The following is a 24489-nucleotide window of genomic DNA, read 5'->3' as shown; positions in this document are numbered from 1 at the left end:
TTCACTCTCTGATTTCAAAATCAATCTGCCATATTGCATATCCATCCGAAAGACAATTTTGCTTTATTCTTCCTTCTTAATCAAAACTTACTTAATTCTGTTGCTTTCTAAAAAAAAAAAAAATCTGTATCCATTAAACCCCCTAAACAATAAAAAATAATGTAATTAGAGGCTAATTTATATATCCCTATAGGTATTCACATACTATTTAGCTATAATTTTAGTTGGTGTTTGTAAACAGGTCCTCATATATCCATAATTACAACGACATTCCCAGTAGGATTTCACAAATTATGCCATCAGGGACTTTCTTAATTGCACAATACTTGAGAACACAAATTATATCCTTATGTAAACTATTTTCCATCTTAATGTTTTTTTTTTTTTAGTACAGTTTGTTTTTAACAGCTTTCTCATTAGTCACACAATAACTGAACATCCATCGCATAAACAGACTTTTATCATATCCGATAATTATAGTTATTTTTTTCTACCCGGAAGTATTTACAATTAAGGCTAGCCAGCCGTTCACCGTTATTAGGGGAACAAAAATCCATGTTAGACTCCACGTTAGCCTCGTAATATTATCATATTCCCGAAAATGTACCCAGTGTGGACGTTTAACGAAAAATAAGAGAAAAGAGCTCGACGTATTACTATTTTCTGTGACGCTTCAGCTCGCCGTGCGTCGTGACATCACCCCCAGCGTGTCTCTCGGGGACGCGCGTCAGCTTGTGCGGGGCGGAAACAAACAGCGAAGCGTTCGCAGAACTGCGAGTTCCCGTGCGATATGACTAACTCCGCCGGAATATCGTGTCGATCTTTGTACTCTGCTCGTTCCGTATCTACCATCTCGTACCAATTACCGAGGGAGGAGTGTAAACATCTCTGAAGTCAGGAAGTGGGATGTGGCCCAGGTGAAAAGCTCGTTATATGGTTGCGAGCGTGGGCGCCGTGACTGATGGCACGCGATCGGTCACACACATCAGGATGACGCGTCGAGGGTAGTGCGATCAATATGTGATTTTGTGTGTAGACAGTTGTTTAGAGAAATAAAGAGCCATTGCAGTGAAGTCTTCGGTCTCAGCATCATAATGGACTCTTCTGTGTCGCTGGGGAGGCTGGAGCTCGCGCGCCCGTTGATGACCCGCGGCTCGTGTTTACCGGAGGGCGCGCAGAGCGCTCACCTGAACGGGTGCGTGCCGCTCTCTCATCAGGTGGCCGGACACAAGTATGGCGTTGATAAAGTGGGTCAGTACACTTTTGATGTCATTCCTTTTGATTTGAGTCTTGCTTCTATATTTTGAAACTGAACTGATATTGTGCACTGGAGACCAGAGCTAGTTATCACAATTTTTTCCTCCTGTCAATATTTCTCAGGGTCAGTTTCTGTACATGCACACACCTTTAAAGTATTATTTGTGTATAAAGCTGCTAAACAAATATTACCTTTATTACCCAGGAAACAAGATACAGTTGACTTTTTGTGACAACATGCTGTCACACTTTATGGGGTAAGTTGTCACAATGGGACCTTGTCATTAAACAGCTTTTCATATGTTTAGCAGTAAAAAAGAATTGAGACACAAAATCATAAATGAAAACTGTATATATGTAACATAAATAATGCAATGTTACATTATGGATTAAAAACATTGTGTGTCATTTAAAATATATCAACAAAAATAAATAAAATTCCCACATAAAACAATTACGTATTCATATATTATAAATTGAACTTGAACTGATTGTAATTGGGAAAGCAATCATTTGTGTGTATTTAGACATTCCAAATCTTAGCTATATTTACTGACATGTATCCTATGTGACAACTAACCCTGGTCTCAGTAATATTTTCAAATATGCTATTCCTGATGCAACTAAAGCTTTAATTAAAAAAGGCTTTGTTTGTATCTGTATAGTTCTGACTCAATAGGATTTGTCTCATGACGCTGATATGTTGAAAAAAGCTCTACACGTATGACCCATATAGTGTGATTTGTAGAACCGTTTGAAACTGAATTTACACTTGCTGTCTCTCGAATTTTGCCAATGCGGTGGAACACGGCAAAGATTGGACTTTATTTATTTCTGCACCTCACAAAGCATGTCAAGCACTTCTTCTGGTCACAAATATTGCATTAATTTATGCTTATTTCGTTTTTTTTTTTTAAATCAGTGTGTGGACAGATATATATATTTTTTTACTATGTTTCTAATTTTACTGTATTATTTATTTACTTCTGTCCTCATAAACAATTTTTCATAATACATGTAGTTTTACTTTTTTTTTTTTTTTTATGAATGAGAATAATCATTCAAGATTATAAAATTGAAAAACTGAACATTTAAACCATCCACATGCATCACAGTGGTGGGAATAAGGGGGAAATATGCTTAATTGTCATGAAAGTATTGTTACAATGCAAACAAAACATTTTAATAGTCCTGATTTTTTTGTATTTTTTTATGCAAATATAGGCTTAGTAATTTATTACCATCTTTAGGGTGAAACCAATAGCGTGTAAATGTATACATTAAATGTACCGTAAGTCACAAATTGCGTTGCATAAAAGAGACGTATAGTATTCATTTAATTAAATGTGCTGTGAGCAATTTCCCCCTGGTTGATCATGTTTAATTAATTCTTGTCATGTTTGCTTTTGTTTACCATTGATGTGAATTGCTTTTAAAATAGCTATTTTTAAAGAGGGGGAGCCTGACCTAAATCCAGAGCTTCACCGTCTACTATGACTGTAATCTCTAAGCCCTGTCAACCTAGTTCTCAGCAGCATATAGGCCAGGCTGTGATGTCATTTACACACACTGCTGTCATCTCCCCATCATATGAGTCTCTCACTTAAGCAACTCTGCATGAACAAATGTGTATTTCAAAAATAAGTGTCAGTGTGTGTATTGGTATGATCATAACAGTAATGATTGAGCTATTTTTCAATCGCAGGTATCTTGCAACATCCTGACGGTACGGTCCTGAAACAGCTTCAGCCTCCTCCGAGAGGACCCAGAGAGATGCAGTTCTACAGCAATGTGAGTGTTACTGGAGTGTTCTGGGTTCAAGGGTTCACAAAAGAAGATATTTTGAAAGATAGGGGTAACCAAACAGGCCCAGGGCCCCATTGACTTCCATACTATGGAAAAAAAATGCAATGTAAGCCAATGGGGCCCATCAACTGTTTGCTACCGACATTCTTCAAAACTAACATCTTTTGTGTTTTATCTCTTTAAGTAGAGGAAAGTTCACCCAGGAATTACATATGCCCGTTCACACCAAGTACTCTATCTATAACCATGAAGTGTTAGTAATCGCTCTAACTCTAAAGGCCTTGTACTTTAAGCAAGATCAAAGAACGAACTTGTGTAGGGCTGGTTTGAAAATATTGATTTCTCGATTTTAATTCATTCTCACTTGATGAACCGATATTGATTCTTAAATCCCAAGAATCGATCTTTTAGTCTGTGGTTTTTGGTTATTGTGAACAAAACTTCCCTAAACATTATTAGTCCCAAATTCTGCCGATTTTATAACAAAATGATTCAACGAACATGACAGCCACTGTTTAGATGTTTAAACAAAATGAATTGGACTAGAAATATAATTATGTCATTAAAAAGGATATTCTAACATCGTTATTATAAAAAGTAAATATAGTAATGTAATGTACCAACTGACCGGGTTCTCTTTTGGGAGTTGGAAACAGGCTTGCCAGAGTGAATTTTCCAGAAAAGTGACTTTGACTGGATTCCAGGATTCAAGGCAAGCAATAGAGCAGAGCTGTTGCGGATAGGCCATTAGTGTTTATGAAGAATTTGTCATTCCATACACTTTCTGTAGGAATACTTTAATATTTACAGACCAAATAGCTCAACACCAGAGGCAACGCAAAGAGATGTCAAATAAAATGTCATCATGTTTCAAAGAGTGGTTTGATCAAGTGGTGGAAATAAGGAATGATGGGCACAGAACAATAATAAAACTGACATTTACAATTACACCCCCACTGCAGGTGTGAGTGCAAACTCAAAATACCTGTTACATACCTCAGTTTAAATAGATTGTTGTGTGTGGGTGGGTTTCAGGAATGTTTGGATAACTATAAAATAATTCACATGTTCACTTTTGTTTGAAAACATTTAGCTTATAGATCTCAGTTTCTACGCCTAATAAATAATTAATCTCAAAAGGGGAATTCATGAGAAATAAATAAACATTTAATTTTGATGGTTTATTGCTGTCTTTAGTCAATAATTGACCATACAAAAATAGATTATGGTTATCCCAAACCATCTTAGTGTAAATGCTTATTTTTTTTCATATTATATTATTATAAAGAATTAAACTGTTCCGTGTAAGATTTTTCTTTTAAATGATTTTTAAATATAATTTAAAAGACTGGTACAGTTAACACAGCACTGTAAAATAATTTACTCAGGTAACCTAACATTTGTTTCATTTAGTGACTTCTGAATTAAAGGTTTGTTTTCAAAAATAGGATTTCAAATCACTAAGTTACATCAAGCATCAAATATAAATAGCATTGCAAGTTAAAGTTGTAAACTGCATGATATAACCACATTTCGTGTGTTTATGTACGCTGTATAAAGAATGTTAGGAAACATTGGCACCTGGCATTAAGATCATCTGGTCACAAGTGAACAAAACTAAACAAACTGTAAATGGGGTCCAAAATGTTTCATGATCTAATTGCTGAAACAGGGAGCATAGTCAAAAACATGTTATATCATTGTATTTGTAGCGTAAACTCTTAATGTGTCCTGGACAACAGGGAAGGGCCACCTTACTCGCCTATCAATGTAACTCTGCACTAAAATAAGGAATTTAAACTTTTTTTGCATTGCCGAGCATGTGACTTAAAAAAAAAAAAAAAAAAGTAACCATCCAATCTGAACATGTTCACATTTATATGGCAGTAATGGTGAGATTATTTAGTTACAGGCATAGCAAGTGATGTATCCATTCCAATAATTTCACAGTGTGATCCTGTTTTTGACTCCAGGTGTACGCTGATGACCACTGCGACCCCTGTCTTATAGACCTCCAAGCGCACCTTCCCAAGTACCATGGCACGTGGTCCTCGCCAGACACTCCCGCAGGTACAGCGATGGATGCATGGAGCGATGAGGAGATTGGTGGATATACAGCATGAGTTTAGTAAGCATGTCTTCTCGCTCTCTTCCACAGACCGGTACCTCAAGCTGGACGATGTGACGCGCAGGTTTCAGAAGCCGTGCATCATGGACGTGAAGATCGGCCAGAGGAGCTATGATCCCTTCGCTTCACAGGAGAAACGGGAACAGCAGATCAGGAAATACCCGCTGATGGAGGACATCGGCTTCTTGGTTCTGGGGATGAGGGTATGTTTTCTTCTTTAAAATGTGGGTTTCATTGATTAGCTTCTAATGGAAATATGTCTATTGAATTAAAGAGCCCCTATTATGTTATTTTAAAGGTTCCTACTTTTGTTTTTGAGGTCTCCTACAATAGGTTTACATTAGGGGTTAAAAGGACTGTAGTTGATTTATGATCCATACAGACCAGGAATCACAGTTCGGCACACATGTGATTCGCGGATTAATATCAAAGTTTAACCATCACAGAGTGAATGTTTAGCATTTAAACATGTTTTGTCTTGCCAATTTACATATTCAAGCAATTTTAAAACATTCCAGCACAAGAAGAGGCAAAAGAGAACTCAATATGATACTCGCACACTGTTTTCTGTGCGCACATACACACACAGAGGCGTGTTTCAGACAGAATTAGGACAGAATTCACAATTAGGGCTGCAGCTAATGATTATTTTTATTGTCGATTAGCTGATTCATCCTTTGGCTAACTTTCCAATAAATAGTAAGAACAACTTCTATAGTATTTCAAACTTGTATTAAATCATTTTCTAAAAAATTCTTTGAAACAACATCTTTTTGAAAGAAATCTTGCACTCAACCTCTTTGCTTCTTCCTGAGGAATAAAACAAACACAAAAATAACATAAGTAACATATTTAAACATGAAATCTATGAATGCTAACAATATATAAACTGTTTTTCAAAGAGGGTAGTGCATCTGAATATTATTTTAACATGAAATCTATGAATGATGACAAATAATTGTATTTCAGAAATGGTAGTGTATTCATAATAATTTATTATGAAATATACGAACGCAGGAAGCATTTTAAACTTTATTTTTAACTAATGATACTAGTATTTATCATGAAATATAAGATGTATACAGTCACAGTGTAGGCCTTATTAGAAAATGTGTTGTTTAGTATAATCTGTTATTAATTACCGTAGTTGGGAGTATGATTTACTTAATTGCACGAAAATGCGCCTGTATTTATCTGCAAAAGGTTTCCAGATTAAAGTTATAAATTAAAGTCCATTTTGTTGTCGCCGTAGGTGAAAATACCTGTCTCGGCAATCATTCTCATAAACGCAGTCGGTTATGTCTACAGTGAACAGTTAGGTAATAAATCGTATGAACTCTGCCAGTTTAAAATTATTATTACTGCATGATTATCATCAATTAGTTGTTGCAGCCCTACTTGCATTCATACCTAGTCATGCAGATATAAAGGGTTCTTTTTGGTGTGAGGATGTTGCAATGTCCAAATTAGGTTTATTTTTTAATGTGTTTGAAGGAATATCTGCTGTCACATTCATGTCATGGAACTTGTGAATTGCGTGGGAGTCGTGTTTGTGTAATATGAAACAGAACCTGGGGTTGAGGTGTCAGAATAGCTTTGCTATTTGCAGCAGACAGACTGTATCACAGGCTCACCTAACAAGTTTATAGGTGGTTGTTCCACTCTACCAGCTCTTTTGAATCATCGTTACTTCCTGTATAAAACCTAAACACTGCTGTCCTCATAGAGGTAGCCCTGGTCTTTTCACATGAGGATAACTTATTTGTTGAGGATAAACAATAGTTTACTTATTTGATCATTTATTTATTTATTTACTCATTTATTTAATTATGTATGTACTTTGTTTTATTATTGTGGGAAATGGAAATCTTTTTCTATCATTTTTTGAGCAAAGATGGAATTGTTGATGATAAAATGTCAAATTGCTTAGATATACAGACAGTACCGGTCAAAAGTTTAGAAACATTATTATTATTATTAATGTTTTTGAAAGAAGTCTCTTATGCTCATCAAGCCTGCAATTATTTGATCAAAAATACAGAAAAAAACAGTAATATTGTAAAATATTATTACAATTATGGCTGATGAAAATTCAGCTTTGCATCACAGAAATAAATTAAATTTTAAAGTATATCAAAATAGAAAACCACTATTTTAATATACTTTAAAATGTAATTTATTTCTGTGATGCAAAGCTGAATTTTCATCTGCCATAATTCCAGTCTTCAGTGTCACATTGTCCTACAGAAGTCATTTTAATATGCTGATTTATTATCAATGTTGGAAACAGTTGTGCTGCTTAATATTTTTATAACCTGTGATATAGGTAACCTGCTTTCAGGATTATTTGATGAATAAAAAGTTAAAGCATTTAAAAACAGCATTTATTTCAAATAGAAATCTTTTGTAACAATATACACTACCGTTCAAAACACACTATACACAATATACACTAGCGTTTGGTGTCAGTGTTTTCTTTTTTTTCTTGAAAGAAATTCATAATTTTATTCAACATGGATGTGTTAAATTGATTAAGTGTTAGTAAAAATTTATATTCTTAGAAAATATTTCTATTTTGAATAAATGCTTTTCATTTCATAAGCAGCACAACTGTTTTCAAGATTGATAATAACAATAAAAAAAAAATTTAAAAAAAAAAATATATATATATATATATATATATATATATATATATATATATATATATATATATATATATATATATATATATGATATATACTGTACAAAAACTTTCTATTTCAGATAAATGTTGTTCTTTTGAACTTCCTATTCATCAAAAAATCCTGAAATAAAAAGTTAAAAAACTGTTTTCTACATTGATAATAATCATAAATGTTTCTTGAGCATCAAATCATCATATTAGAATGATTTCTGAAGGATCATGTGAAGGATTCACACTGAAGACTGGAGTAATGATGCTGAAAATTCAGCTTTGATCACAGGAATAAATTACTCTTTACTATATATTCACATAAAAAATTGCTGTTTTATATTGTAATAATATTTAACAATATGACTGTTTTTGTTTGTATTTTTAAGCAAATAAATGCAGCCTTGGTGAGCAGAAGAGACTTCTTTTAAAAACATAAAAAATCTTACCGATCTAAAACTTTTGACCGGTAGTGTATACGTATATACATGTACAGTATATACACACGCTTTCTTGTGTTAAGCTCATCGTTCATTCCTGAATGTGGCTTTGCTCTTCCCCCGAGGTGCTGCCATTTCAGCTGATGATGAGCTTCGGTATGGCCAGTGCCTAGGCCTCGTGTGTTTAGAGGTTTTAATTAATGGTCCGCAGCTTTAGAGTGAGCAGAAGGGAATGAAAGCTCAGTGGTAAAGCCACAGCGCTGCGTGAACTGGAGTCACACATTTACTGAGCTCTGGACACAGCAGGCAATATTAACACTGTCATCAACACTGCTGGAGAGAAGTGTTCGGATAGCTTGGAAGGGACATTTGGTCTGTATAATCATGGAAAATGGGACAAACGGAGCATGCAAAGACACAAAAAGTGGACCTAGCATTTACTGCAATAGCGGTTGAAGCTATCATAAATCCTCTGTAAACTAATGAACTTTGATCACTTCAACCACTGAAGATATGCATAATGTTGTGTAAACTGTTAATCGGCCACAAATAAGGGATTCCACACTCCTAGTCAAAAAAATTTGCAAATTGAAAAAACATCTCAGATCAGTTATAGTATGGTACTTGCATTTTGACTTCATGCGCATTATTGCTATATTTTTATATATGAATGATCCAGTTAGAAGGCTTTTCAATCTACAAATCGCCAACATTTACAATGGATATTTGATTTTGAATTATTTGTTTATAATGACCATACAAGTTCGATTAAACCGTCAAAATATGAGAAAAAATTTAAATAATGATATATATATATATATATATATATATATATATATATATATATATATATACATTTTTTTAATTAAATTTTTTTTATATATATTTTAAATGTGAGGGAAGAACAAAACACTAAACTTGATTAACATATTTATCTGGCAAAAAAGGCAAACTACACTTATTTTAATAGGCTCACAGGAAAAAGCATACATTGAATACAATTTAATCAGTTAATATTTCGTTGGCTCTCTTGTTTTTGCTTTTTCATAATTTCTTTGTATGACAGCAAGGCCAAAAATCTCAGCACAATTCGGCATGTTTCATTGCTTTATCAGAAATAAAACGATTGACTCCAAGCACAACTATGCAATATGCTTTTACAAATTAATCATATTTGAATAAGTGGTGTAGGCCATTTTTGGCCATAAATGGCCATTTTTCCTAGGCCGTGCATCACTTTAGGCAACTACTGTAGTATGTATATATACACTCTCACACCATGATAGTGATGAGCCATGCATTGTTTTGCTTGTGGTTATCATGATCTACAAATGTATGATACCATGGAAGAACAATGGTGAATTTTAATGAGCAAATACAAAGGCGGCCTGTTGAACATGTCATTTGTCAGCTCTTTTATTCATGAGCATTTAGAGCCATGCACATTAGCTTGTATCTATCAGGACTGTTTGGCATCCATGTTCTGTAGGGGCGTAACTGTTCAAATTATTCACTGTTCAGATTTTATCACAGTTTCTGTACGGTCCGGTATGTGCTATGGTCAAGAAAAAAAGGACTACTGTCAAATATAAAAAAAGAAACTAAGAACAAATAATCAAACTACAATAAATACATTAGAGCAAAGATAAAATAAAATAAAATAAACATTGCTTTGCAGGTTATGTAGGCATCTAAAAGTAGTTTTCATTGAATAAAGATTGATTAAAGGAATCAAATGTAAAATAACACTACAAATTAAATAAAGATTAATCAAGCTATTCAGTCAAGAGCAGTGAGTGATTTCTCTGTCTTTTGTTGTTTGATTAGCATTAGAAACTGTTGGACTCGGTTGTATCTTCAGCAGGATTCTTTGAGAACACAAGCTGTTGGTTGTTGCAGTCATCAAGTCTAACTGAGGCAGTGTACATTTGTAGTTTATATAGATTTTAAGAGGCAGTGCTTAGAAATGCCGACAGCATCTGGCTGACGACCTTAAACAAAGCATGCAAATGAAGTATCCAGGTTTAGGAACCCACCCCAGACTCTAGAGTGTCACCAGTCCTAATCCAAACATCATAACTATTAAAGGAGAACTCCGGTCAATTTTAACATTGAGCTCATTTTTTTGTACATTTGGAGTGCTGTCAGTACAGAGAACAACGACAAAAATCGGTGTTGCCTACACCATGTTATCCTCTTTTTCAAATTTGCACCCTATTGACTTCAATGGGGCCATTTTTAAACCTGCTTTTAGCCTCTTTACATCCTTGATGTGCCATTACAAGTGCCCAGCCATTGTGAGTGATTCCTTCAGAGTGAACGCGGTGAATCTGACTGCAGTAGATGTGAAAGACATGAATCAAAATGATGTTAATTCAGCCAGTGCACATACCTGTATTTTCTTCCTGTTTTCGGTCGAAGTCCACAGTAGTCGATTGTCGAGTTCACGCGCATAGGTTTAGTATTTATGATCACGCGCGTGAACTCGACAATCGACTACTGTGGACTTCGACCGAAAACAGGAAGAAAATACAGGTATGTGCACTGGCTGAATTAACATCATTTTTATTCATGTCTTTCACATCTACTGCAGTCAGATTCAAACTGGCCCCATTGAAGTCAATAGGGTTCAAATTTTAAAAAGAGGATAACACGGTGTAGGCAACACCGATTTTTGTCGTTGTTCTCTGTACTGACAGCACTCCAAATTTACAAAAAAATTTGCTCAATGTTAAAATTGACCGGAGTTCTCCTTTAAGAGAACGGGACAGGGGCTCTAAGAACCATTAAAGACAAAAGGTGAGATTCTCAGTAAGATGACTCATTTGACTTACAATAAAGAGAACTGGAACTGGCAGAAAACTCTTGCTGGAAAGTTTGCTTAACAGAATAAGTCATCTGATATCATCATCATAACTTTAAATGCTAAATACAGTGTACTTCACTTTAGTTTTTCATTTAATGTTATGTCAAGACACAGGATCATCAGATCTTAATCAGTTTCTTAAATTTGTAATCCCACAAAACACAGACAGCTGGAGTATTAGGCTGCTGTCACTTAAAGACATGATGCACGGATCCAATACACTGATACTGATACATATCCATTGTCTAACCTACTTTGTTTGCTAGGATACTCACCAAGATGGGCATGTTGATATTTTTTTGCGTGTGTTTGTCCGTTCAAGCGCAAGACTTGAAAGAGAACTCAATATTTGCGAGCTGTCTGAAGACGCGACTTTCCATTCTCTTTCGCGTCTTCCTTGCGCATGAATGTTTAAATTAGCAAGGTTGTAAATGTTCTGTAAATTCTCTATGTGGATCAGAACCAGCTGTCTTGCGTAACTCATCTTGTTCGTAAAGCTTGTTTGTTTACTCGCATATTTCTTGGTATTACATGTATGTGAATAAATCTTGGAAAAAAGACGGACAATTAACAGAGCTATCTGCAATTTCTCGAAACTTGGTTGATACAGATGATGACACATCTTCCCGTTTATTGTGTCATTATGTAGAATGACCACAGTGAATGGACTAATGGGGTGAAAATGAGGGCAACCATTCTAGCGGCCAAAAGGGCCCATGACAACTACAAAAAGAAGTTAACCCCAAATCCTGTTCTTTGTACAAGTAGTTTTAATATAATCTATGTGGTCTCCATCTTCTTAAAAAAAATTTAATAATTATCCTCTACGACAGGTTCTAAATCTAAACGGACGAGAGGAATTCATGCAGTGGGTGAGTCATATTGTCAGGAAAGAAATGAAAATCTGTTTACCATAAAAGAGAAGAATGGCCTCCAGCAGTTTAGGAGAATTTATAACCAAACCATTTTCCAAAGAAAGTGAGTGTATTAACAAGACACATTAACCATAACAGAGAGAGAATGGTTGGGTTTACCATACTGTTTATGTTCTATCTATCTATCTATCTTATCTATACATCTATCTATCTATACATCTATCTATCTATACACACACACATAAATACACACATATACACACACATATATACACACATATATATACACACATATATATATGTGTGTGTGTTGATGAGACCTGGTTAAGCGGATCTAGAGAAGATGAAGAGTGTTGTCGCACAATCGTTAGCATTCTCTGGGTCTGAATCGGGCTCGAAATTGTTTGAAATTTACACCATCATTAATATTTACATCCGAGTAGAGCTCGCGGTTATGAAGGGGCGCCACATTTCCTGAAAACGTGCTAAATGCTGCCAATCACAACACACTGGGCCAGTGACCAATCACAGCACATTTCATTTTTCAGAAGGAGGGGCTTCATCGAAAACGTTGCGTTCAACCAAACTGGGTAGAGAGGAGCTGTAATGTAAAATTTGTGAAAAATAATGCGAAAAATAAATAAATAATATATATATATATATATATATATATATATATATATATTAGTATTTCCGAAAAGTGAGTACACCCCTCACATTTTTGTAAATATTTTGTTATATCTTTTCATGGGACAACAATGAAGAAATGACACTTTGCTACAATGTAAAGTAGTGAGTAGTGTTGTTTTTGGTGGCCTGTTTTAATTTTAGTTTTAGTCTAGTCTTTGTGTCAAGCTGTCATTTTAGTTTTTATTAGTTTTAGTCACGTTCATACTCTTTTTAGTCTAGTCAAGTTTCAGTCGACTAAAATCTGAGCATTTTCGTCTTATTTTAGTCAGAATTATCCATGACTATTTTAGTCTAGTTTTAGTCGACGAAAGCTGATGACATTTATTCTATTTATTTATTCTTTTAGTCAATAAATTGTATTTTATTCTTTTTTTAGTTATGCAATTCTATTAACCCAGTCAATATAGTATAATATAGTATAATTAACTAGTAGTGTAGACGAAACCAAAATTTTCTTTTAGCCAAACTCATTTCAAACAAGGTTATCTTATAATATTATTGTTACCTTAAAGACTCAAGAATACATCACAACATATTTATGTTACCAACCAAACACGTTAGATGTACACATACTTGTCTCTTAAGGTTTGTGGTGTTTTTTTCCTGTGATTTTGTGGACTCATTTCTCCCCATCTTTTTCCACAACACATTCAGTTTTCTTTTCTATGTAATGAAAGTTTTTCCAAATGTCGCTTTTTCTTCTCCCAAATACGAACCCCGGCTGGCCGGCCATCGGTCCCTTTCTTTGTGTCAGAATTAAATTTTGTTTGTTGTCGTTTTTTGCTAACTCACCGCAGCTGCATCTTCTAAATAATGCCGCGAGTGGGGCTTGAAGTGACGCCGCCTGCGTTGGCGCAGTGCGACTTGATGCAGCCCCTGAAGTGAGACACAGGAAACAGAAATACTGCAAAATAATAATAATAACGCGACTAAACGGGACGAAATAACGTTATAACATTTCGTCTCTTCTCGTTTTGGTCAACGAAAATGAAGAGACATTTTAGCATAGTTTTTTATTTTGTAAACCACATTTAGTCTTGTTTTTATTCGTCAACAAAATTGCATTATACATTTAATTATAGTCATCGTCACATGACCAGCATTTACGTTGCGTCTCGTCTCGTTTTCGTCACGTGATAAAGGTTCATTGACGACGATATTTAGTCATAATTTTCGTTGACGAAAGCAACACTAGTAGTGAGTGTACAGCTTGTATAACAGTGTAAATTTGCTGTCCCCTCAAAATAACTCAACACACAGCCATTAATGCCTAAACCGTTGGCAACAAAAGTGAGTACACCCCTAAGTGACAATGTCCAAATTGGGCCCAAAGTGTTAATATGTTGTGTGGCCACCATTATTTTCCAGCACTGCCTTAACCCTCTTGGGCATGGAGTTCACCAGAGCTTCACAGGTTGCCTCTGGAGTCCTCTTCCACTCCTCCATGACGACATCAAGGAGCTGGTGGATGTTAGAGACCTTGAGCTCCTCCACTTTCTGCTTGAGGATCACCACAGATGCTCAATAGGGTTTAGGTCTGGAGACATGCTTTGCCAGTCCATCACCTTTATCCTCAGCTTCTTTAGCAAGGCAGTGTTCGTCTTGGAGGTGAGTTTGGAGTCGTTATGTTGGAATACGGCCCAGTTTCCGAAGGGAGGGGGATCATGCTCTGCTTCAGTATGTCACAGTACATGTTGGCATTCATGGTTCCCTCAGTGAACTGTAGCTCCCCAGTGCCGGCAGCACTCATGCACTCCCACCACCATGCTTGACTGTAGGCAAGACACACTTGTCTTTGTACTTCTCACCTGGTTGCCGCCACACACGCTTGACACCATCTGAACCAAATAAGTTTATCTTGCTCTCATCAGACCACAGGACATGGTTCCAGTAATCCATGTCCTTAGTCTGCTTGTCTTCAGCAAACTGTTTGCGAGCTTTCTTGTGCATCATCTTTAGAAGAGGCTTCCTTCTGGGACTACAGCCATGCAGACCAATTTGATGCAGTGTGCGGCGTATGGTCTGAGCACTGACAAGCTAACCCCCCCACCCCTTCAACCTCTGCAGCAATGCTGGCAGCACTCATACGTCTATTTTGCAAAGCCAACCTCTGGATATGATGCTGAGCACGTGCACTCAACATGGCGAGGCCTATTCTGAGTGGAACCTGTCCTGTTAAACCGCTGTATGGTCTTGGCCTCCGTGCTGCAGCTCAGTTTCAGGGTGTTGCCAATCTTCTTATAGCCTAGGCCATCTTTATGTATAGAGCAATTATTTTTTTCAGATCCTCAGAGAGTTCTTTGCCATGAGGTGCCATGTTGAACTTCCAGTGACCAGTGTGAGAGTGTGTGAGAGCGATAACACCAAACTTAACACACCTGCTCCCCATTCACACCTGAGACCTTGTAACACTAACGAGTCACATGACACCGTGGAGCGGAAATGACTAATTGGGCCCAATTTGGACATTTTTTAACTTAGAGGTGTACTCACTTTTGTTGCCAGCGGTTTAGACATTAATGGCTGTGTGTTGAGTTATTATGAGGAAGCAGCAAATTTACACTGTTATACAAGCTGTACACCCATTACTTTACATTGTAGCAAAGTGTCATTTCTTCAGTGTTGTCCCATGAAAATATTTACAAAAATGTGAGGGGTGTACTCACTTTTGTGAGATACTGTGTATGTATACATGTACATATACATACACATACACACATATGTATGTATGTATGTATGTATGTATGTATGTATGTATGTATAAAGTCATAACTAATATTATAAAATATGCAAATTTTAAATACCTGTTTTGTTAAAAAATCTAATTTATTCCTGTGATGCACAGCTGAATTTTTTTCAGCATCATTATTCCAGTCTTCAGTGTCATGTGATCCTTCAGAAATCATTTTAATTGTGTGTGTGTGTGTGTGTGTGTGTGTGTGTGTGTGTGTGTGTGTGTGTGTGTGTGTGTGTGTGTGTGTGTGTGTGTGTGTGTGAGAGAGGAAGAGGGAGGGAGAGAGAGAGAGGGAGAGAGTATGTTTGGTTATCTGTGCCATCAGACAGGATGAGCTTATCACACTGGCCTCTCCCAGCATCCTCAGGGTCTTTCGCTTCTCTCTTGAGAAACATGGGTGGAGACCTCTAAACTCTTTATCATCAGCTCATGATGGATGAGGTTTACTCAACACCCCTTTACTTATGCAGAGCCATGTCCTTTTTTATTACTTTAGATAAAATGTTAGTCAGAGAACAGGCTTAATATCCACTGCCTTTGGCCATAAGAAACCCTCCTTTTAAAGAAAATGCTCAGATTTTCCCCCCCAAATGCATGCATTAAAGCAGCTGCATCAGCTTCACAGATTGAGAAACCGAGGGAGCAAAATGCCAGAATGTTTCTGAAACTAATCAGCCAATCAATGTCAGAAACTCAATGCATTTAGGCATGTAAACATGGTCAAGATGATCAGCTGAACTTTAAACTGAGCATTACAATGGCGAAGAAATGTGATTTAAGTGCCTTTGAATGTGGCATGATTGTTTGTGCCAGACGGTCTGGTTTGAGTATTTCAGAAACTGCTGATCAACTGGGATTTCCACTCACAACCTAGGGTTTACAGAAAATTGTCAGAAAAAGAGAAAATATCCAGTTAGCGGTAGTTCTATGGGCAAAAAAAATGCCTTGCTGATGCCAGAGGAGAATGGCCAGACTGGTTTGAGCTGATAGAAAGGCAACAGTAACTCAAATAACCACTTGTTAACCAAGGTCTGCAGAAGAGCATATCTGAGCGCACAACACATCGATTATTGTTGCTGACCATGACCATCCCTTTATGTCTACAGTGTACCCATCTTCTGATGGCTACTTCTAGCAGGATAATGGAGACTGTCCTCGCTGCAGCCTGTAGCGCGATGACATACTTGATTCATCAAATACCTAGTTGATGTTCTTTTTTTTCTTTTTTAGAAAAAATATATTACCTTTATCATTTTACATTAAGGATGGCGAAGAAAAAGAAGAAAAACGATCCTGTGTCTGGTATCCGATAAATAATGGGTTTTGACTGTTAAAACATCCCAATGTCCAACAAATTCACAAACTGTTGGGGACAATGTCAGGTATGCTAGGCTAATATTAATATGCAAATAATTCTTTTTTTTTTTATGCAAATACAATCCCTAGAGATAGATCAACGTTCTAATGATTAAATATATTTTATAGGCCTATATATTAATATAACATTAAATGCTCTACAAATAATTATTATAAGTTGATGATGACAAAAGATAGCGCTATTTTTGTTAAAGTGTAATGTTGGTTAATTAATAGTGCTATGGCGTTATCCAGAGAGCGACCTAGTCAGACTTTTTCCTTCGAAATATTTAGAAATTGAGTGTATAGCCTACAGTTAAACTCACTATCTCCGATGTAGTTTTGAGTGTTTTAGCAACTATAACGAATGAACATGTATTTGACTTGATCGGGTGCTTTAGCGACGTGAACTCGCCTTTTCTTTCATTTTAATGTCATTTTTATTGTTTAAAATGTGTATATTAGAATGATATAAAAATCTATATACACAAAATGGAATGGCATTATGTCTGGGAAATTAAATGATGGATAAAAACACAAAAAAGAGAAGTTTCTAAACTCAACTAAATCCGTCAGTGATGGATATCCTAATAACTATAGTGCCACTTTTGGATATCTATGTTAAAGTGCTTTGTGTAAACTTATAATAATGGATTACAATAATACTATAATGGATAATAATAGCACTAATGTGAGCAGTGTCATTGGAGATAAAATATAAAACATTTAGATAAAAACATTTTTCAAAATTGCATACATCTTTGAAGCTATCAGTAGGGAGTAAAACATGTAATGGGCCATAATGTAAAAGCTTTAATGTTTAAATTCATCCTCTATAGCCATTATGGCATACAAATAATGTATTTTGTGGATAATGTAATAGGTAATCACACCCATGCGTGTTTATACTTTCATGATGTAATCGAAACCTAGTACAGCATGCGTGTTAAAATGTCAACTACGTATTTGATATCAATTACGTCATCGCTCTACTACAGGCTGCAGCGAGGACTTCTTGGGATTATGCGCCATGTCACAAAACTCATCATCTCACACTGCTTTCTTGAACATGACAATGAGTTTATTGCATTTGTTCTTATTTATTTGAAATGTAAATTGATTGAACTTGACATGACATTAAATTACTTAAAATTTCTGCATTCTGAAATATAATTTGTCTTGTTTGTTTTACCCATTTCATTTCTCCTGGCTTAAAGGGCACCTCAAGTAAAAAAAAAAAAAAAAAGTAGCAGAGTCCAATAGTTTAAGGAAAATGATTGGTTGACCTTTACTATGTAAAAAAAATAAAAATAAAAATTGAAGTCTTCAGGATATGAGTTGTCTAAAAGTGTGCATAAAAAGGGCAGTGAGGTCCAGTTTCTTGGTGAAATATTGATGGAGAGCAGACGGTATGTAAATTCTCATTCTCAATCCGTCCCAGGGGTGCAGCTCTCTGCCAGCTTGTACAGAAAAACAGATGGATGAAAAGAGCCGATCTACATAACCACCAAGCAAACAGAACCATTACTCATAATTGCTCTGTTGATTTGGATGATATAGAAAGCAACTTAATGACCTTCTCAAAATAACCCAAATTACACAGTACGATATTACATTGGCTCCCTCTTCTTCACCCTTCCAGAAGTTCAACTTGAGTTTCATTTCCTAACTGGAGCTTATTCAATCAGTGGAGTTACTGTAATGACCTCACTTGTCCTCTAGAGGGAGAGCAAGACCTATGAAGAGATGATTCCTATTTACCTCCTGTTAAAATGTTTCTCACTGTCTTTTAGGTGTATAAAGTTGGATCAGACAGCTTTGACACCTATGACCAGCATTATGGAAGAGGTCTCGTGAAGGACACGATCCAAGAAGGTATGATCAAACTCAGAGTCAAAGCATCATACTGTTTATGCCATTGCACTATCACCTAAAATTATGAGTGTTTCTGTTGTGTTTAAGATGCATGAGGAAAACAAGTTTAATTTACGTAAAGGCCGTTTGAAATGCTTTGACGAGCAGCGTGCTATTATTATTTATTTTTTTAAATGGCACATAACCAGACATTTACTTTGTGAACCATAATTTGCTACTTTTTGTTTTTGTTTGAAGGTAGTATTAGCGATTGTTGCCAAATAGACTAAAAATGTCTAATGCCAGAAGTAAAATAGAAGTGTTCCTGTGGCTCAAACAGTCGAGGATAATTCCCAGGGAATGCTTGGACATAATAAAAACGTGTACCTTGAATGCAATGTAAGTCGCTTTGGATAAAAGTATAAATGTATAATGTAAGATACAGTAAGAAATCGAGTTAAAAAATAATCAAGGCATGCTTTCATGAGCACAAATAAAAAGCCTGCGTGTGAACAAAATATTTTTCTATGTACCAGTATAACTAATGAACAGAAGTAGCGATGCACTGAAACTAAACTGAAAATAAAATGTATTCAATAATTAATCAAATTTATTTTAATAATCAACACTCAAACTGAGTTGTGTGTATATAAAAAAAAAATGAAACTGCTCCTACGACTGTTTTTATAAACTTTTTAATGATGTATTCATGAAACATTGTTGAAATATTTTAAACGTGGCTGTAAACTTGTTTTCATGACAGATTTATTGTCCCACTTTATATTAAGTGTCTATTTACTAATATTTAAATTAATGTCTTGATACAATGCAGTTATTGTGTACATGAAGATTTTTTTAAACAAGTACAGTGTAAAAAAAACATTTATGTAATTACAGCTGCAGTTAATTTCTATAATTACTCTGTTGATCTTTCCTTTACTCCTCAACCCACCTGAAATCTGTTACCTGTATCCCACCTCAATAGCAGCAAAAGTGTTTTGCAACACAACATGAACACAATAAGTGCATTCTACCTAAAAAATGTTTGACGCAAGTAGTTAAAGACACTTAATATAAAGCAGGACTGGTTTATTCAAACATACATTAAATAATAAATGAAGAATAGTGATAAAGGAAGAATATAATGACTACGTAATATACAGTGCATATATTTTGCGAAATGTTCCTATCTAGAGTTTTATTTTTATTTTTATTTTTTTAAGCTAACAAATGTATAGACATGGCTTTTCTGAGGTAAATGTAAGGTTGTGTGACATTAGCTGTGTTTACATTGACCCTAATAATCTGATTGTAGTCACATGTCCACATATAACCACGTCAATCGGAATGAACTGGCCAAATTCAATTTAAATTTCATTCGGATTAAACTAGTGTTTGTTTTGTCAGCTTTTTTATTTTTTGAATGACTGTCTTAGTCCCGTGTCAAATTGACTGTATTTTTTTATCAGAATTTGGTCAACCTTGTCCTGTTTTCAAGTAAAGTTTTAGTCGACAAAATGTCTGGCCATTTAATCTAGTATTAGTCAATGAAAACTTGTCACATTTTCATCTTGCTGCATAATGGTTAAAATGATAATAATGATTATTTTGCTCAAAATTATATCGCAATGATTGTTGTAATTTGAGAAATTGGTTTTTACATTTCATCAGAATTTTTACACTAACCAATAAGCACTAATCAATAGAATGTCGACTCATACGCATGGTTTATTTTACTTATTTATAATACTTATTATAGGCTATTTATCATGTGAATTAACACTCTTTTTAGTAAGTATAGTTATATAATTTTCATTCTTACGTCAACTGAGCTATTAACACCCAGGTTGCAGATGCAAGTTCAGCTTTGTCTTGAATTGCCTGCAGATAAGATTGAAATAGTTTCAGCGATTAACATCTGTGCTTCTGTTTCCTAACTGAATGGTTGATTTGAGCAATTCACTTACAAACAAGATCTTCTCCGTGCTCCAGGTTTATCCAAGTTCTTCTACAACGGTGATATTCTCCGCAAAGACGCCATCACTGCCAGCATCCTCAAAGTCCAGAAGATCCTTCAGTGGTTTGAGGGCCAGAGTCGGTTTCACTTTTATGCAAGCTCTCTGCTGTTTGTGTACGAGGGCGTCTGCGCGCCCAGCCCCGGTTCTCAGACCCTTCGAGAGAGCCAGATCGCACCCGGGGCCTGTGAGCAGAACAACAACATCGACCAGAGCCTGTCCACCATGTACTCCCTGCACAAGAAAGGCTGCGTCCGGAGCCACTACCAAGCCAAACAGGACAACGGCGTGTGGAGCTCCTCACAGCAGCCCAACGGCAACCGCGGCCTGGCAAGACTGGAAGAGGACCGGGAGGAGGAGAAGAGCGAAGCGGGACAGGAACCGCTCAGTGACGTGGAGGTAAAGATGATCGACTTTGCACATGTCTTCCCTAGTGACGTTCCCGACCAGGGTTACATCTACGGTCTGAAGAATCTACTGAAGGTCCTACATCAGATTCTGGAGGAGTGATGGAGTGGTTTGTTGTTGCTGAAGGTATGAGTTTTGTAGCCACTTTCATGTCCGTCTACTCGCCTCTTTCTAATCTGCACTACCTACACCATCAGTGGAGTAACATGTTCGTAATCCTTCGTCTAATGTATGTGCTTTAGTCTTTTAAAAGCTTTGTACAGTTTGTACAAACTTATCTTACTCTTACTCAGGTAAATGAATCTATAACGCTTGTATATTTATCCCGACAAAAGAAATTCAAACTGTTGAAACTCTCATCATATTATGCCTCAGATATTACATTAGTTCCTGTTTCCAGAGCCATTTCAGGATTTTTGTTTTTATTCTTTTATTTTTTAAATCAGTGTAATTGAAAATAGAAATTTGGTGGGTATGGATGTAGGGAAATATTTGACGTTTCTTTCGCATATGCTGCCAATGTGTCCCTGCCTGTTTCAGACCTGTTGAATTGTGAATTTTATCTCATTTTTTTTTTTACGTGATTTGAAGAGAATTAAACCTTTAAGTGTATGCATGTTCTGTGATTTACTGATGCAATATGACTGAAACAACAATGACAGTAATGAAAATCGTTTATTTTTTCATTGTATGTCTACAACGAATGCCAAAGTTTCCATCAATGAAGTGAACCTGAATATTGATTTCTCCGATTACTAACCGAATTACTTGAGGGGTGTCCGGGTATTTCATTAGGGTGTTTGTACACATTTATTTGGTGACTGCATAGGAACTCACATAGAAGGACTTGAAGTTAGTCATAAAAAAGCCATTTAATGTGACTCAATATGAGAGGAAAAAAAGAAGAATATCCTCAAAACTATAAACAAACAGTTCAATGTTTTTTTTTTTGTTTGTTTGTTTTTTTTTATCTCATTTTACTTTATTATAACGTGTTTATGACTTGATTTGTCAGTAACCTTTTAAATGTTTCTTAGCAGTGTTTCTTTAATTAACCAAGGCCTATTCAGGGTTCCCACAATCATTAAAAAACTTGCAAATATCAGAGAATTTCATTATATCATGAGGGTTTTTTATGCTTGAATGCATATTTAAAAAAAAATCTGTATCTGGTAATCACCTCAGCTGAAAACTTATTGAAAAAGCATGGAAATGCATTGGTCAGTAGTGTGGGAACCCTGTCTATTGCATGTTTTAATACAAATGGTCTTATGTATAACAATAATTAATTTACATCTCAATATGTTAAGCTCAAGAGTCGAGACATCAGGAAACAGTCCTTTTTTTAAGTTCACATGGATCTCTTTTGTTTTGTTATTTATGTAATATGTTTTATTAGCTTGGTTGTGATGGATGTCGAAAGACCACATCTCCTATAATGTAGGCTAGTGCAGCAAGTGTACTAAAAACAATATTCTTGTTCATGTGCACCTTTAAAATGGCGCAACATTGGAAACGTATACTTTCCATTTGTACCCATAAAGACAAAAAGTCCCTGAATAGCATAGCTCTTTGGGCAAAGTAAAAAAAAAAAAAAAAGCCTTTTGTGCCTATCAATAAATAGTCTTTTTGCAGAAAGTCTTTAAAGCTTTTCAGTAGACCTTAGAAAAATTCAAGAACTGAAAAACTGAAAGATCTCGAGTACTAGATTGCTCTCCATTATTATAAATAATTTGTTCTCAAATAAATGAACTAATGTCATGTTTACATTCTACCTTTATGGTTATCTGGACAAAGAGACATTGTTATATAGTCGTACATGCATAACTCAATAATTGATGTCCATTAATCATCATCATCATCATCATCATCATCTTATGCACTGAAAGTGAAAATACTATGTGTACATTTATTGTTAATTACTAAAGTTTATCTGTCATTTTATTTCTTTTTCTGATTGTTTGTTTTATTATTATTATTTTTAATAATAGTATATAGCACCTGATTGGTAACTACTGTATGGTGGTGCTTAAAGCACTTTAGTGAGACTGGATATTTCCCTGTGGAAAGGATTGATCAATCTTATTTAAGGGCATAAAAATGTTGAATCTCAACAAACGGACAAAAGAAGTCTGAACACTCACACACAAATTTGTACACTGGCTAGATCTTTTGTTCGGTGGAACGGCAGGAATATTTTCATGGCATTCATTTTCTCATGCGGAGTCAGTGGAAGATGAATATGATATCTCTTTGGTGTCGAATATGATATCGCTTGCTGTTCAATATGCTGAAATATACGGGCCTGGTTCAGTAATGTATCAATATATGTCCATTTTTGAAAACCTGTCTTAAGCTTTGTATCGAGCTAAACTTAAGGATTAATACTGAGAGACAGAATTCAGCAAATAAAAACTACAACTCAAATGTCATTACATTCAGATGGTTTCCAAATGAATAATGTATTCTAAATGTCAGCCATAGCTTCCTGGGTAAGAATCATAGCTCTGCCCTGAAATGAACTGTTTTATAGTGATTTTTTTCATTGAATAAAGTTGTTGTAATGGGCAATCTTCATGGAAAAGAGAACTAATCGAAATGGATCAATGAACATACTGACCTGTATAGTGTGTAGTTTTTGGAGATATAATGTCTATCCAACCCTGATCTAATCGTTCTCTTAACAAATTACCACTTTTGAATATTGAAATATGAACTTAATATTTACTTGGATGATATTGGGTGTATATTTGGCAAATTTTCATTAATAAAATCTGCATTTAATACCAGGTTTTGTTGCTTGTGCTCATTTTATGGGTTGTTTTACACATTCAAACTTGGGATTCACACATGGTCTGTTTTTTTTTCCCTTTTTTTTCTTTCTCTTAGTTCGTTTTACTGATTTCCAACCACTTAATACATCTCACTATCTGGAATAAGAAAATCTCTACGACATAGCATGTAATGTAATTTATTAATGGCGTTTTCTAAGCCAAGGCAAATCTCATTTATTATTTAAAAAGAATCACTGTTAAATTGTAATGTAATGCAATTGTAATGCCTTGGTCATTGCATTTAAAGGTGGACGTCGTTATCAGTCATGGGTAGAAATCTGGTCTAGAATTCATGCAATAAATACTGTATACTGCGAGCATCAAATTGATAGCTTGTGTGTAAGACGATATGATGAATACAGACACACACACACACACACACACACACACACACACACACACACACAGATTCATCATTGTAACATGTATGGCAGACCAGTGCTGAATCGCTTGTCTCTCCTCATCTGCACCTGGCCAGATGGACCCGAGTGTCATTTAAATATTCATGAGTGACTGATGCGAAGTTGAATATGTTATCGCACAGGGATCGAGATG

The 24489-nt window shown here is 35.5% G+C and overlaps 1 protein-coding gene and 1 long non-coding RNA gene across 2 annotated transcripts; both read left to right on the top strand.

Moving 5' to 3' along the window:
* The first annotated feature begins 710 nt into the window (after positions 1-710).
* On the top strand, positions 711-23889 carry ipmkb (inositol polyphosphate multikinase b). The gene is made up of 6 exons (XM_082151560.1): positions 711-1251; positions 2963-3048; positions 5037-5133; positions 5222-5394; positions 18617-18698; positions 20670-23889. The coding sequence occupies exons 1-6, from the start codon at positions 1095-1097 to the stop codon at positions 21200-21202; spliced, it is 1128 nt and encodes a 375-aa protein (XP_082007686.1). The 5' UTR covers positions 711-1094; the 3' UTR covers positions 21203-23889.
* On the top strand, positions 12350-15101 carry LOC309485003. The gene is made up of 2 exons (XR_014201015.1): positions 12350-12847; positions 13943-15101. It is a non-coding gene; the product is annotated as an uncharacterized lncRNA (long non-coding RNA).
* Positions 23890-24489: the final 600 nt, after the last annotated feature.

The sequence above is a fragment of the Leuciscus leuciscus genome (assembly GCF_965113295.1).
Source record: "Leuciscus leuciscus genome assembly, chromosome: 21".
In the NCBI taxonomy this organism is placed as follows: domain Eukaryota; kingdom Metazoa; phylum Chordata; class Actinopteri; order Cypriniformes; family Leuciscidae; genus Leuciscus; species Leuciscus leuciscus.
This window is presented reverse-complemented; position numbering and strand designations above follow the sequence as displayed.

Bases quoted from the DNA above. Each gene is read 5' to 3' on its own strand.
- ipmkb (XM_082151560.1), top strand. From the start codon at position 1,095: ATGGACTCTTCTGTGTCGCTGGGGAGGCTGGAGCTCGCGCGCCCGTTG. The intron at 5,395-18,616 runs GTATGTTTTCTT...ACTGTCTTTTAG, and splicing joins TCTTGGTTCTGGGGATGAGG to GTGTATAAAGTTGGATCAGA. The intron at 18,699-20,669 runs GTATGATCAAAC...TCCGTGCTCCAG, and splicing joins GAAGGACACGATCCAAGAAG to GTTTATCCAAGTTCTTCTAC.